Here is an 11,950-nt window from a genome sequence, read left to right on the forward strand (position 1 = left end):
ATGATTCAGTTTAGTCAAACTTCAAGACATGATTTAGAAGAATAAACATAAAACAAAACAAAAATATATTTATCACCGGAAATATGATATTTAATTTGTTCCCGCGTGATTTTCCTTCGATACTTCTCGCGAGTTTACCCAAAATGACTTAAATCCTATTTCGACCTGTGCAAAAATTATCTTGATGTATTGTAGGTGTAAGTCTTATAACTGTATCACCCATTGCTTTGATTAATGATTAATCCAATTCTTATTCCAAAATAAAAATACAGTTGGTAGGGTAGATTGTCATGATAAAAATACCTAAAGGCATGTGTAGGATTTAATAATGTCCTCCATGAAAAAATGGCCACAGACCACAATTAATTCCTCTATCAGTTCTTTATAACCTTTTGCATCATTAAAAAAATTGCACCATGCACTTTTGTCCAATTTTTTGTGTGTGTAATGTATTGTCCTAGTCCAAATATATATCCAAAATTCAGAAAGATTGAAGCAATCACTTTTACAAATTTAGCCAATACACATCCATACCCCTATTGACAAGTCAAGAGAAGTTCCGAAAACTGTAAATATCACCTTTTTGCACTTGACCTAATCACTCATTCCATATAAAAATCAGTTAAAATACAACCTCCAAAAATTTATTTGACCTCTCTTCTTTCATTTCCACCCAAAAAGATTTAAGGAATGAGTGAGGAAAGGAAAGAAAAAAAATTAAGGAAAAATACACTCTAATTAAAAGGAACTATATTCGTGGACAACGAAAAGCGGGGTCATTAATTGTGGTCTTGGGCCAAATGTCCACTGGACACATTTTGACAATATTTACTTATTTAAATGTGTCCTGGACACAATTTCCTATGAAAACATGTCCTTAGGTATGAAAAAGTGTCCATGCACATGGACATTATTCACTACCATAATATTGTCCAGGTGGACATTTTTTTCACAGGACATTGTGTCCGCCAGGGCACTTTTTGATATGATTAAAGTATTAAATGATTCCATTGCCTTGTTATTACTGGACGCATTTTAACTTTAATTATGAACTTGAATTAATTGTTACTTTGACATAAAAATTGTCTCATTGGCACTCATACCATCCTTATCTTCATATCTATTTTTTTTAATATAATTATATACATGTTAGATGCTGTTCTATTTTATTTTCCTTTGAAGACACAATTAAATAACATTCACTACGAAAATTTGTTCAGCAGATGGACCATATTTCATAACTGTTGCTGTAAAATGCTGTCCACTTAAATGACAATATTTTATGGCAATGGACATTATTTATTATGCCCCACCTACGATAGTAGAGGGGCATTATGTTTTCTGGTCTGTGCGTCCGTTCCTTCGTCCGTCTGTCCGTCCGTCCGTCTGTCCCACTTCAGGTTAAAGTTTTTGGTCGAGGTAGTTTTTGATAAAGTTGAAGTCCAATCAACTTCAAACTTGGTACACATGTTCCCTATGATATGATCTTTCTAATTTTAATGCCAAATTAGAGATTTTACCCCAATTTCACGGTCCACTGAACATAGAAAATGATAGTGCGAGTGGGGCATTCGTGTACTGAGGACACATTCTTGTTTTCTATTGCCTTCTTATCTGACATAATAAATATTACAAAGTTCTTCATATTTGATTTTACACTTCCTTCTTATTGTTATTCTTTCATTGTCATAACCATTTGTTGGGAATTTCTTAGAACTTAAATTTCTCTATATTCACTTCCATCCATTATTTATTTGTTTACAATAGACACTAGACACTAGACAATAGACAATATTTTATTCGCACAAACACATTTACATTAAATGGTTATGGCATACAAAATTAAGACAATAAACTGACAATAGTTAAATTGTATATTGATCAATATACAAATTACATTTGTATATTGATCAATTTCTCACCAATCCTTCATATTTTAATTAAAATTTAAGTATAATAAAACTTTGTAATGACCTTTGTATTACTTCCCTTAGAGGACACAATTTAATAGCAACTACTATGAAAATTTGTCCTGTGAGTGGACACTATTTCATGTTGTTAGCAGTAAAAATTGTCCTTTTGAGGGACACCATTCCATGGCAATGGACATTATTAAATACCAAATTTCAATGAAAAAGTGTCCATGTGGACACTTTTTCATAGGACACAATTATGTCTTACATATGCTCTGAAAGGAAGTAAGAAAAACCAGTTGTAAATAATTTTAATTGTATATTCACAGGCACTTGTTTCTGTCAATGTGGGGTTTACTATCCATACCAGTACAAAGATTTTTTGTACTGGTATGGATAGTAAACCCCACATTGACAGAAACAAGTGCCTGTGTGTATATTTTTGCGAACGTTGTAAATGTAATTTGTAAATAGCCAAGAGAAAACTTTCTGTATTGCCCGACACTGTGTAAAGTTTTCGTGCAGAACCATTAACATTCAGCTTTGAATCTGATTCCTTACCTGGAAGAAGAAAAATGACAGACAATGAACCATCATTTTAGTTATTAATTTGAAATTGCTCTTCTTCAGCTAACAGTACTAGTTTGTAAAGAGACAATGATCAACAGGATAATAAATTTTTCATGAAACAAAGGCTTGAGATTTGACCAAAATTGTTAAGAAGGAAGGAAAATGCCGCAATAAGCATGAACATGTGCAAGTCTCACGTTAATCATGTTAATTGGGGGTGGGTCTTTTCAAAGTCAAACACCACTGCACACTGTTGAACACCAACCACTACATTGTACTAAAAACACTGATATTATACAATAAAATCATAAAATCATGATTAATCGCAATCACCAATAAGCAGATGTGCTATTATGCCTATATATATATATATACAGATTGAATTAAAAAAGCTTGACACGCGTCGGTGAATGAATTAAAAAAGCTTGACACGCATCAGTGATAAACAGATTAATCAACTAAACAAAGTCAACATCAAAAACTCTTTAGAAAAATAAATAGTCTATGTAACTTTCTACATGTAAACATAAAATTACCAAATTAAGGAAAAACAATAATTAACAGTAACAAAATGTGCTATATAAAGATGAATTAATATAGCTTGACACATGCAGTGATAAATAGATTAAACAGATCAATCAGAATAAACAAGTTCTAATCCTAATGTACTTTATAATATTAGTCTTCAAAAATTAAGAAGAATTCTGCAAATACACTATCATGACTATACATGTAGATATTTTTAGATTAAAACATAAAATTAAGGAGAATAAGAGTAGGTTGACCCTACATGTATTTCTACTCTCAAACAGGTCAAACAACATAACGTGGAACTGCTGGATGTTTCCAAGAAATCAATGTCTTGTAATGTTCAATTCTAAACAAGAATATGCTGAGAAAAATCCATTGAGTGTTAGAAAAATACACAATATATTACATGTATGGTCATGATGGTCTGCATTCTTAATATTATCATATTTATCAAAGTGTCTGAAGTTTTAGGTGTATACCATACCTTAAATCTATTTTATTTTATTTTGACAGGATAAAAGAATATGAGTGAAAAGAAACCGTCAACTATGGATGCTGTAAACAAAAGATTAGATGAAGTTTTGGTAGAGTTTTTCGAATGCGTTGGAGAACTTTACCAAGAACAAGCAGATCTAGAAAATATAATGAAAAGTGGATTCTTGATGATGTCAAGGGCTAGATACAATATGGGGGCCAAGTCTGTTGGTGTTTCACAGTACGATGAAAATAATATGAAAGCTTCCAAACTGGTTTTGGTTACAGATAAAGATGATGATGACTGTGTCGACAAAATGTTTGAATTAGTAAACACAAACAGTTGTCTGGATAAGAGTTTAATAGATCCAGTTTCTGAAGGTTTGAGACAGCGTAAAAGTGGAGGAAAAGACAATGTGGAAACTATTGGGTCAGAAAATGTAGAACAATCAACTCAGAACAATTCAAACATGTCAAATAATACTAAAAATTACAAAGACCCAATTAAATGGTTTGGTGTTTTAGTACCACAAAGTTTACGTCAAAGCCAGGCTTATTTTAAACAAGCAACAGACAGTGTAATAAAAGTGTCAAATCTAAAATCCAAAGTGATACATCTCAAAGAACAATACAAAACTCTAAAGAAAGAAAAACAAGTAGTAACAACACAATGAAGTTGTGAAATAGACAAGATTATACTGTACCTGATTATTAGAATTTGGACAAAATAGAGAAACATTCTAATGAATAAAAGCTGGGAAAATATATCAAAATTATTTTATAGTTAATAGATTCTGAAAATTGGAATTTAGAGAAATTGATGAATAAAAGCTGGGAAAATATATATCAATATAGTTTAGTTCCTAAATATTAGAATTTGGACCAAACAAAAGAAATAACTTGATGAATTAAAACTGGGAATATATATATTTAAATACATGATATAGTTTAGAGAAAAGGGAGTAGTCTATGGATTAGATTTATGTATTCTAGAATTTGAATTTTTTACTCATCATTTGCTCATTATATTAATATTATTAACATGGCATGTTTCAGTATCCTATATTCATGCTATGTGTAAGGCATGTAATATATTTCTAATTAAGTCACATGCAAGAACTTTACATTCCAGGTGGTCTGTTAAATGTGACAATTTAATAAATATATTATTAGTGTTGATTATAGTAATTTAAATAAAGGTGCAATTTTATTTTTATAATTGATAGACATGTATACCATGTATACAATAATGACAATTGTTGATGATCAAAATAATTGAAATTAAATGTTTTTTATACTTTGTGTTTTAATTTAAATCCTATTAAATTGACCCACATGTAGTCTTGATCAAAGGTACTGTAAATTCAGAAATTATTGCCAGGTTAACCCTTTTTGTCAATATAAATAATGCAACTGGGTGGGAATCACAATAATATGAATTTGCATTCTCATACATATATCTGTATGCAGGTTTTTATGAAATTGCAAACATTGATCTCTCATTTTTGTTCATTCTTAACATTGCAATAATGAATGCTTCCAATAATTTCTGAAATTACAGTGTATCATTTTACACATGGTAGCCAAGTTGAAAATTTTCGTCACATTTTTCTCAGCAACTATTGGGATTTCTGAAACTTGGTTTCAGGGTTTTTATTAATCAGCTATAACGTGTGGTGTGTTTTCAGATTCATCACTCACAAACTTTATGTTTAACGAACACTTGTATAATTTTACACATGATAGCTGAAAATTTTCGTCGTATCTTTCTCAGGAACTACAATACAAGGATTTCTGAAATTTTGTTTCAGGGTTTATATAAGTCAACTATATCATGTTATGTGTTTTCAGATTCATCCCTCAACAACTTCCTGTTTACCTAAATAATTAAGCGGGGGTATCATCAGTGAGCAGTAGCTCACACTTTCACTTGTTTCAGGTGGAGGACATGACTCGAAAGTGGTCTTTTCCCCAGTAGTTGTAATTAAGAGAAATTGGTTGGAAATTTGTCATCTATAATCAAAGATTGCATCTGGTGGCTATGCTTTTTACCTGATTGTAATGAATTTTATATAGGACCTTCAATATTTTATAAATTTCCACTTGAGTTAAAATTGGATGCATGTTTAAAGAGATGATTAATACACAAAGAGACAGTTACTCACATGGCTTAATACATGTACATAAATAATGGGATAGATTTTTCACATGCTAGTCCTGAATCAATTGGTAAAATTCACTGATACAGCAAACAACCTGACAAGAAGAACTCCTGGGCCAAATTTAACCAAACTTGGCCACAATCATTATTGGGGTATTTAGTTTAAAAATTGTGTGGCGTTACCCGTCCAACCAACCAAGATGGCTGCCATGGCTAAAAATAGAACATGGAGGGGAAATGTAGATTTTGGCTTATATCTTTGACACCAAAGCATTTAGAGCAAATCTGACTGGGTAAAATTGTTTATCAGGTCAAGATCTATCTGCCCTGAAATTTTCAGACAAATCAGACAACCTGTTGTTGGGTTGCTGACCCCGAATTAGTAATTTTAAGGAAATTTTGCAGATATTGGTTATTACCTTGAATATTATTATAGAGATAAACTGTTCAGCAAAATAAGATCTACAAATAAGTCAACATGACCAAAATTTTCAATTGACCCCTTAAGGAATTATTGCCTCTTATAGTCAATTGTTAACAACTTTTTCGTCATGTTTTTAGGAAATATTTTCCACTGTAATTACTGGGCCAAGTTCATTATAGAGAGAAATATTTGTAGCAACAAGAATGTTCAGTAAAGAAAGATCTACAAACACATCACCATCACAAAAACACCATTTTGTCATGAATTTATCTGTGTCCATTGATAATATGCACATAGACCAAGGTGAGCGACACAGGCTCTTGAGAGCCTCTAGTTGGTTATTATCATGAAGATTATTATAGATAGAGATAAACTTTAAACAGCAAAAATGTTCAGCAAAGTAAGATTTACAATTAAGTACATGACTGAAATGGTCAGTTGACCCCTTTAGGAGTTATTGCCCTTTATAGTCAATTTTTAACCATTTTTAGCTCACCTGGCCGAAAGGCCAAGTGAGCTTTTCTCATCACTTGGCGTCTGTCGTCCGTCGTCGTCGTCGTCCTGCTTTAACTTTTACAAAAATCTTCTCCTCTGAAACTACTGGGCCAAATTTAACCAAACTTGGCCACAATCATCATTGGGGTATCTAGTTTAAAAAAATGTGTCCAGTGACCCGGCCAACCAACCAAGATGGCCACCATGGCTAAAAATAGAACATAGGGGTAAAATGTTGTTTTTGGCTTATAACTCAAAAACCAAAGCATTTAGAGCAAATCTGACATGGGGTAATATTGTTCATCAGGTCAAGATCTATCTGCCCTGAAATTTTCAGATGAATCGGACATTCTGCTGTTGGGTTCCTGCCACTGAATGGTAATTTTAAGGAAATTTTGCTGTTTTTGGTTATTATCTTGAATATTATTATAGATAGAGATAAACTGTAAACAGCAATAATGTTCAGCAAAGTAAGATCTACAAATAAGTTCACATGACCAAAATGGTCAGTTGACCACTTTAGGAGTTATTGCCCTTTATAGTCAATTTTTAACCATTTTTAGCTCACCTGGCCTAAAAGGCCATGTGAGCTTTTCTCATCACTTGGCGTCCGTCGACGTCGTCGTCGTCGTCGTCTGTCGTCGTTAACAATTTTTCAAACATCTTCTCCTCTGAAACTACTGAATGGATTTAAATGAAACTTAACATGATTGTTCCTTAGTATATCCTGCACAAAATGTGCGCTTCGATTTTTGATCCGTCAAAAAACATGGCCGCCGTTACTTAAAATAGAACATAGGGGTCAAATGCAGTTTTTGGCTTATATCTCAAAAACGAAAGCATTTAGAGCAAATCTGACATGGGGTAAAAATGTTCATTAGGTCAAGATCTATCAGCCCTGAAATTTTCAGATGAATCAAACAAACCATTGTTGGGTTGCTGCCACTTAATTGGTAATTTTAAGGAAATTTTGCAGTTTTTGGTCATTATCTTGAATATTATTATAGATAAAGATAAACTGTAAACAGCAAAAAAGATCAGCAAAGTAAGATCTACAAATAAGTTAATATGACCAAAATTGTCAATTGACCCCTTAAGGGGTTATTGTCCTTTAATGACAATTTTTCACAATTTGTTCATCATATTTGCTAACTTTAAAAAATCTTCTCCTCTGAAACTACTGAATGGATTTGGTTAAAACTTAGCATGATTGTTCCTTAGATTATCCTGCACAAAGTGTGTGCTTTGATTTTTGATCCGTCAAAAAACATGGCCGCCGTTACTTAAAATAGAACATAGGGGTCAAATGCAGTGTTTGGCTTATATCTCAAAAACGAAAGCATTTAGAGCAAATCTGACATGGAGTAAAAATGTTCATTAGGTCAAGATCTATCAGCCCTGAAATTTTCAGATGAATCAAACAAACCATTGTTGGGTTGCTGCCACTTAATTGGTAATTTTAAGGAAATTTTGCAGTTTTTGGTCATTATCTTGAATATTATTATAGATAAAGATAAACTGTAAACAGCAAAAAAGATCAGCAAAGTAAGATCTACAAATAAGTTAATATGACCAAAATTGTCAATTGACCCCTTAAGGGGTTATTGTCCTTTAATGACAATTTTTCACAATTTGTTCATCATATTTGCTAACTTTAAAAAATCTTCTCCTCTGAAACTACTGAATGGATTTGGTTAAAACTTAGCATGGTTGTTCCTTAGATTATCCTGCACAAAGTGTGTGCTTTGATTTTTGATCCGTCAAAAAACATGGCCGCCGTTACTTAAAATAGAACATAGGGGTCAAATGCAGTTTTTGGCTTATATCTCAAAAACGAAAGCATTGAGAGCAAATCTGACATGGAATAAAAATGTTCATTAGGTCAATATCTATCAGCCCTGAAATTTTCAGATGAATCAAACATCCAATTGTTGGGTTGCTGCCACTTAATTGGTAATTTTAAGGAAATTTTGCAGTTTTTGGTCATTATCTTAAATATTATTATAGATAAAGATAAACTGTAAACAGCAAAAAAGATCAGCAAAGTAAGATCTACAAATAAGTCAATTTGACCAAAATTGTCAATTGACCTCTTTAGGAGTTATTGCCCTTTAAAGACTTTTTTCACAATTTGTTCATCATGTTGACTTACTTTAAAAAATCTTCTCTTATGAAACTCCTGTATCAATTTCAGCCAAACTTAGGCTAAATGAGTTTCAGAGTTTCAGAGTATCTAGTATAAATTTTATATTTCATTTCCTTGTATGTCAAGAAACATAGCTCCTATGGCTAAAATAGAACATAGAAGAAAATGATTTTTTTTTGCTTTTGAAGAAAATAGGACGATTCAAAGAACATTTAAATAAATTGAAAAGCCAAAATAATCATTGATGAGAGATTAAACCAAAAAAATTCAGGTGAGCGATTCAGGCTCTTGAGAGCCTCTTGTTCGTAAATCTTAGTAATCTTTTAGAAAAATCTTCTCCTCTGAAACTACTGGGCCAAATTTAAGCAAACTTAGCCATAATCATCATTGGGGTATTTAGTTAAAAAAATGTGTCCGGTAACTCAGCCAAAAAACCAAGATGGCCGCCATGGCTAAAAATAGAACATGGGGGTAAAATGCAGTTTTTGGCTTATAACTCAAAAACCAAAGCATTAAGAGCAAATCTGACAGGAAGTAAAATTGTTGATCAGGTCAAGATCTATCTGCCCTGGAATTTTCAGATGAATCGGATAATTGGTTGTTAGGTTGCTGCCCATGAATTGGTAATTTTAAGGAAATTTTGCTGTTTTTTTATTATCTTGAATATTATTATAGATAGAGATAAACTGTAAACAGCAATAATGTACAGCAAAGTAAGAACTAAAAATAAGTCAGTATAACCAAAATAGTCAATTGACCCCCTAAGGAGTTATTGCTCTTCATAGTCAATTTTTAACAATGTTCTTAAAATTTGAAGATTATCAATAACATTTTCCACAGAAAGTACTGTTATAGATAGAGATAATTGTAAGCAGCAAGAATGTTTAGTAAAGTAAGATCTACAAACACATCACCATCACCAAAACACAATTTTGTCATGAATCCATCTGTGTCCATTGTTTAATATTCACATAGACCAAGGTGAGCGACACAGGCTCTTTAGAGCCTCTAGTTCGTAAATCTTCTCCTCTGAAACTACTGGGCCAAATTAATCCAAACTAGGCCACAATCATCTTTGGCGTATCTACTTTAAAAAAATGTGTCCGGTGATCAGGCCAACCAACCAAGATGGCCGCCACGACTAAAAATAGAACATAGGGGTAAAATGCAGTTTTTGGCTTATAACTCAAAAACCAAAACATTTAGAGTAAATCTGATATCTTACAAAATTGTTTATCAGGTCAAAATCTATCTGCCCTGAAATTTTCAGATGGATCGGAAAATCTTATGTTAGGTTGCTGCCCCTAAATTGATAATTTTAAAGAAATTTTGCCGTTTTTTGTTATTATCTTGAATATTATTATAGATAGAGATAAACTGTAAACAGCAATAATGTACAGCAAAGTAAGACCTTTAAATAAGCCAACATGATCAAAATGGTCAATTGACCCGGGCCCCCTAAGGAGTTTTTGTCCTTTATAGTGAATTTTTAACAATTTTCATAAAATTTGTAAATTTTTACTAACATTTTCCACTGAAACTACTGGGCCAAGTTCATTATAAATAGAGATAATTGTAAGCAGCAAGAATGTTCAGTAAAGTAAGGTGTACAAACACATCACCATCACCAAAACACAAGGAGTTATTGTCCTTTATAGTCAATTTTTAACAATTTTCATAAAATTTGTCGATTTTTACTAACATTTTCCACTGAAACTACTCATGCTACTGGGCCAAGTTTATTATAGATAGAGAAAATTGTAAGCAGCAAGAATGTTCAGTAAAGTAAGATGTACAAACACATCACCATCACCAAAACACAATTTTGTCATGAATCCATCTGCGTCCTTTGTTTAATATTCTCATAGACAAAGGTGAGGGACACAGGCCTCTAGTTTTACGAACCATTGATATTATGTTGATGGTCCTAAATAAAGAGCTTTATTACCACTATCACACAAAAAATTGTCAAGGTTAGATAAACCAAACAAGAAATACATGTGTACAACTTAAAATCATTCAAGAAACAGACTTATTGAGAAAACTAAACATTGACCAATGAACCATGCCAGGTAGACATGTACACCTTACAATCAATCTATGCATTAAATATAGTTGACCTATTGCTTATAGTATCTAAGAAACAAACTTAAACAAGAAAACCTGACAAATGAACCACCAAAATGAGGTCAAGGTCAGATGATACCTGCTATGAGACAGACATATACAGCTTGCAATCCTTCCATACAACAAATTCAGATGACCGTTTGCTTATAGTTTAAGAAAATCAGACTAAAACACAAAAATTTTAACACTGAGCAATGAATCATGAAATTATATGTAGGTCAAGGTCAAATAAAACCTGTGAGACTGACAGACATCATGAAATCATGAAATATTTCCATACACTAAATATAGTTGACCTATTGCATATATATATAGTATTAGAAAAAAAGACCAAAACTCAAAAACTTAACCATAAACACTGAACCATGAAAATGTGGTCAAGTTGACACCTGTCAGTTGGACATTAGTCTGTTTCCCGGCCGTTATTGAAATTCTTGACAATACTGTCGGGTATGGGCTCATTTTACTATTTGAAATGAATTATCTCGAGCATGCGCAGTTACGCATTGTTGTGCCTCTTAGCCGCTGTAAAGATATATTTAATATATAGTTAATATTTGTATATTCCAGAGGCATACTGAATGTTTTACGGAGTAGGACCAACCTAGTTGGACATGTACTCAATAACAGTACACCTTACAATCCTTCCAGACACTAAATGTACTAGACCTTTGCTTATAGTATCTGAGAGATGGACTTTAGCACCAAAACTTAACCTTGTTCATTGATCCATGAAATGAGGTTGAGGTCAAGTTACAACTGTCTGACGGGCATGAGGACCTTGCAAGGTATGCACATACCAAATATAGTTATCCTATTACTCATAATGAGAACGAAATTAAAATAATAAAAAAATCATAACTTTTTATTCAAGTAGTCACTGAACCATAAAAATAAGGTCCAGTGTAATGAACACATGACAGACAGAATCTTGGTACCATAAGGCATCAACAAACAAAGTTTGAAGCATCCAGGTTTCCACCTTCTGAAATATAAACCTTATAAGAAGTTAGTGTAAAAGCCCCTGCCGACGCTGACAGATTACTACCCCTATATCCAGCTTTCAGGCTCGACAAATATTCAATAAACATCTACATGATCTATAGGTC

General features: G+C 32.5%; 1 protein-coding gene across 3 annotated transcripts; it reads left to right on the forward strand.

Moving 5' to 3' along the window:
* Positions 1-118: 118 nt before the first annotated feature.
* LOC139501700 (coiled-coil domain-containing protein 115-like) lies at positions 119-4,785 on the forward strand. 3 transcript variants are annotated; one of them, XM_071290847.1, is made up of 2 exons: positions 119-197; positions 3,528-4,785. In XM_071290847.1, the coding sequence occupies exon 2, from the start codon at positions 3,539-3,541 to the stop codon at positions 4,160-4,162; it is 624 nt and encodes a 207-aa protein (XP_071146948.1). In that variant the 5' UTR covers positions 119-197; positions 3,528-3,538; the 3' UTR covers positions 4,163-4,785. The 3 variants fall into 3 exon arrangements, with proteins under 3 accessions (XP_071146948.1, XP_071146950.1, XP_071146949.1); XM_071290849.1 differs by having other exon boundaries at positions 119-191; XM_071290848.1 differs by having other exon boundaries at positions 128-186.
* The last annotated feature ends 7,165 nt before the right edge of the window (positions 4,786-11,950 follow it).

Source organism: Mytilus edulis, chromosome 13 (genome assembly GCF_963676685.1).
Source record: "Mytilus edulis chromosome 13, xbMytEdul2.2, whole genome shotgun sequence".
NCBI classification, from domain to species: Eukaryota; Metazoa; Mollusca; class Bivalvia; order Mytilida; family Mytilidae; genus Mytilus; species Mytilus edulis.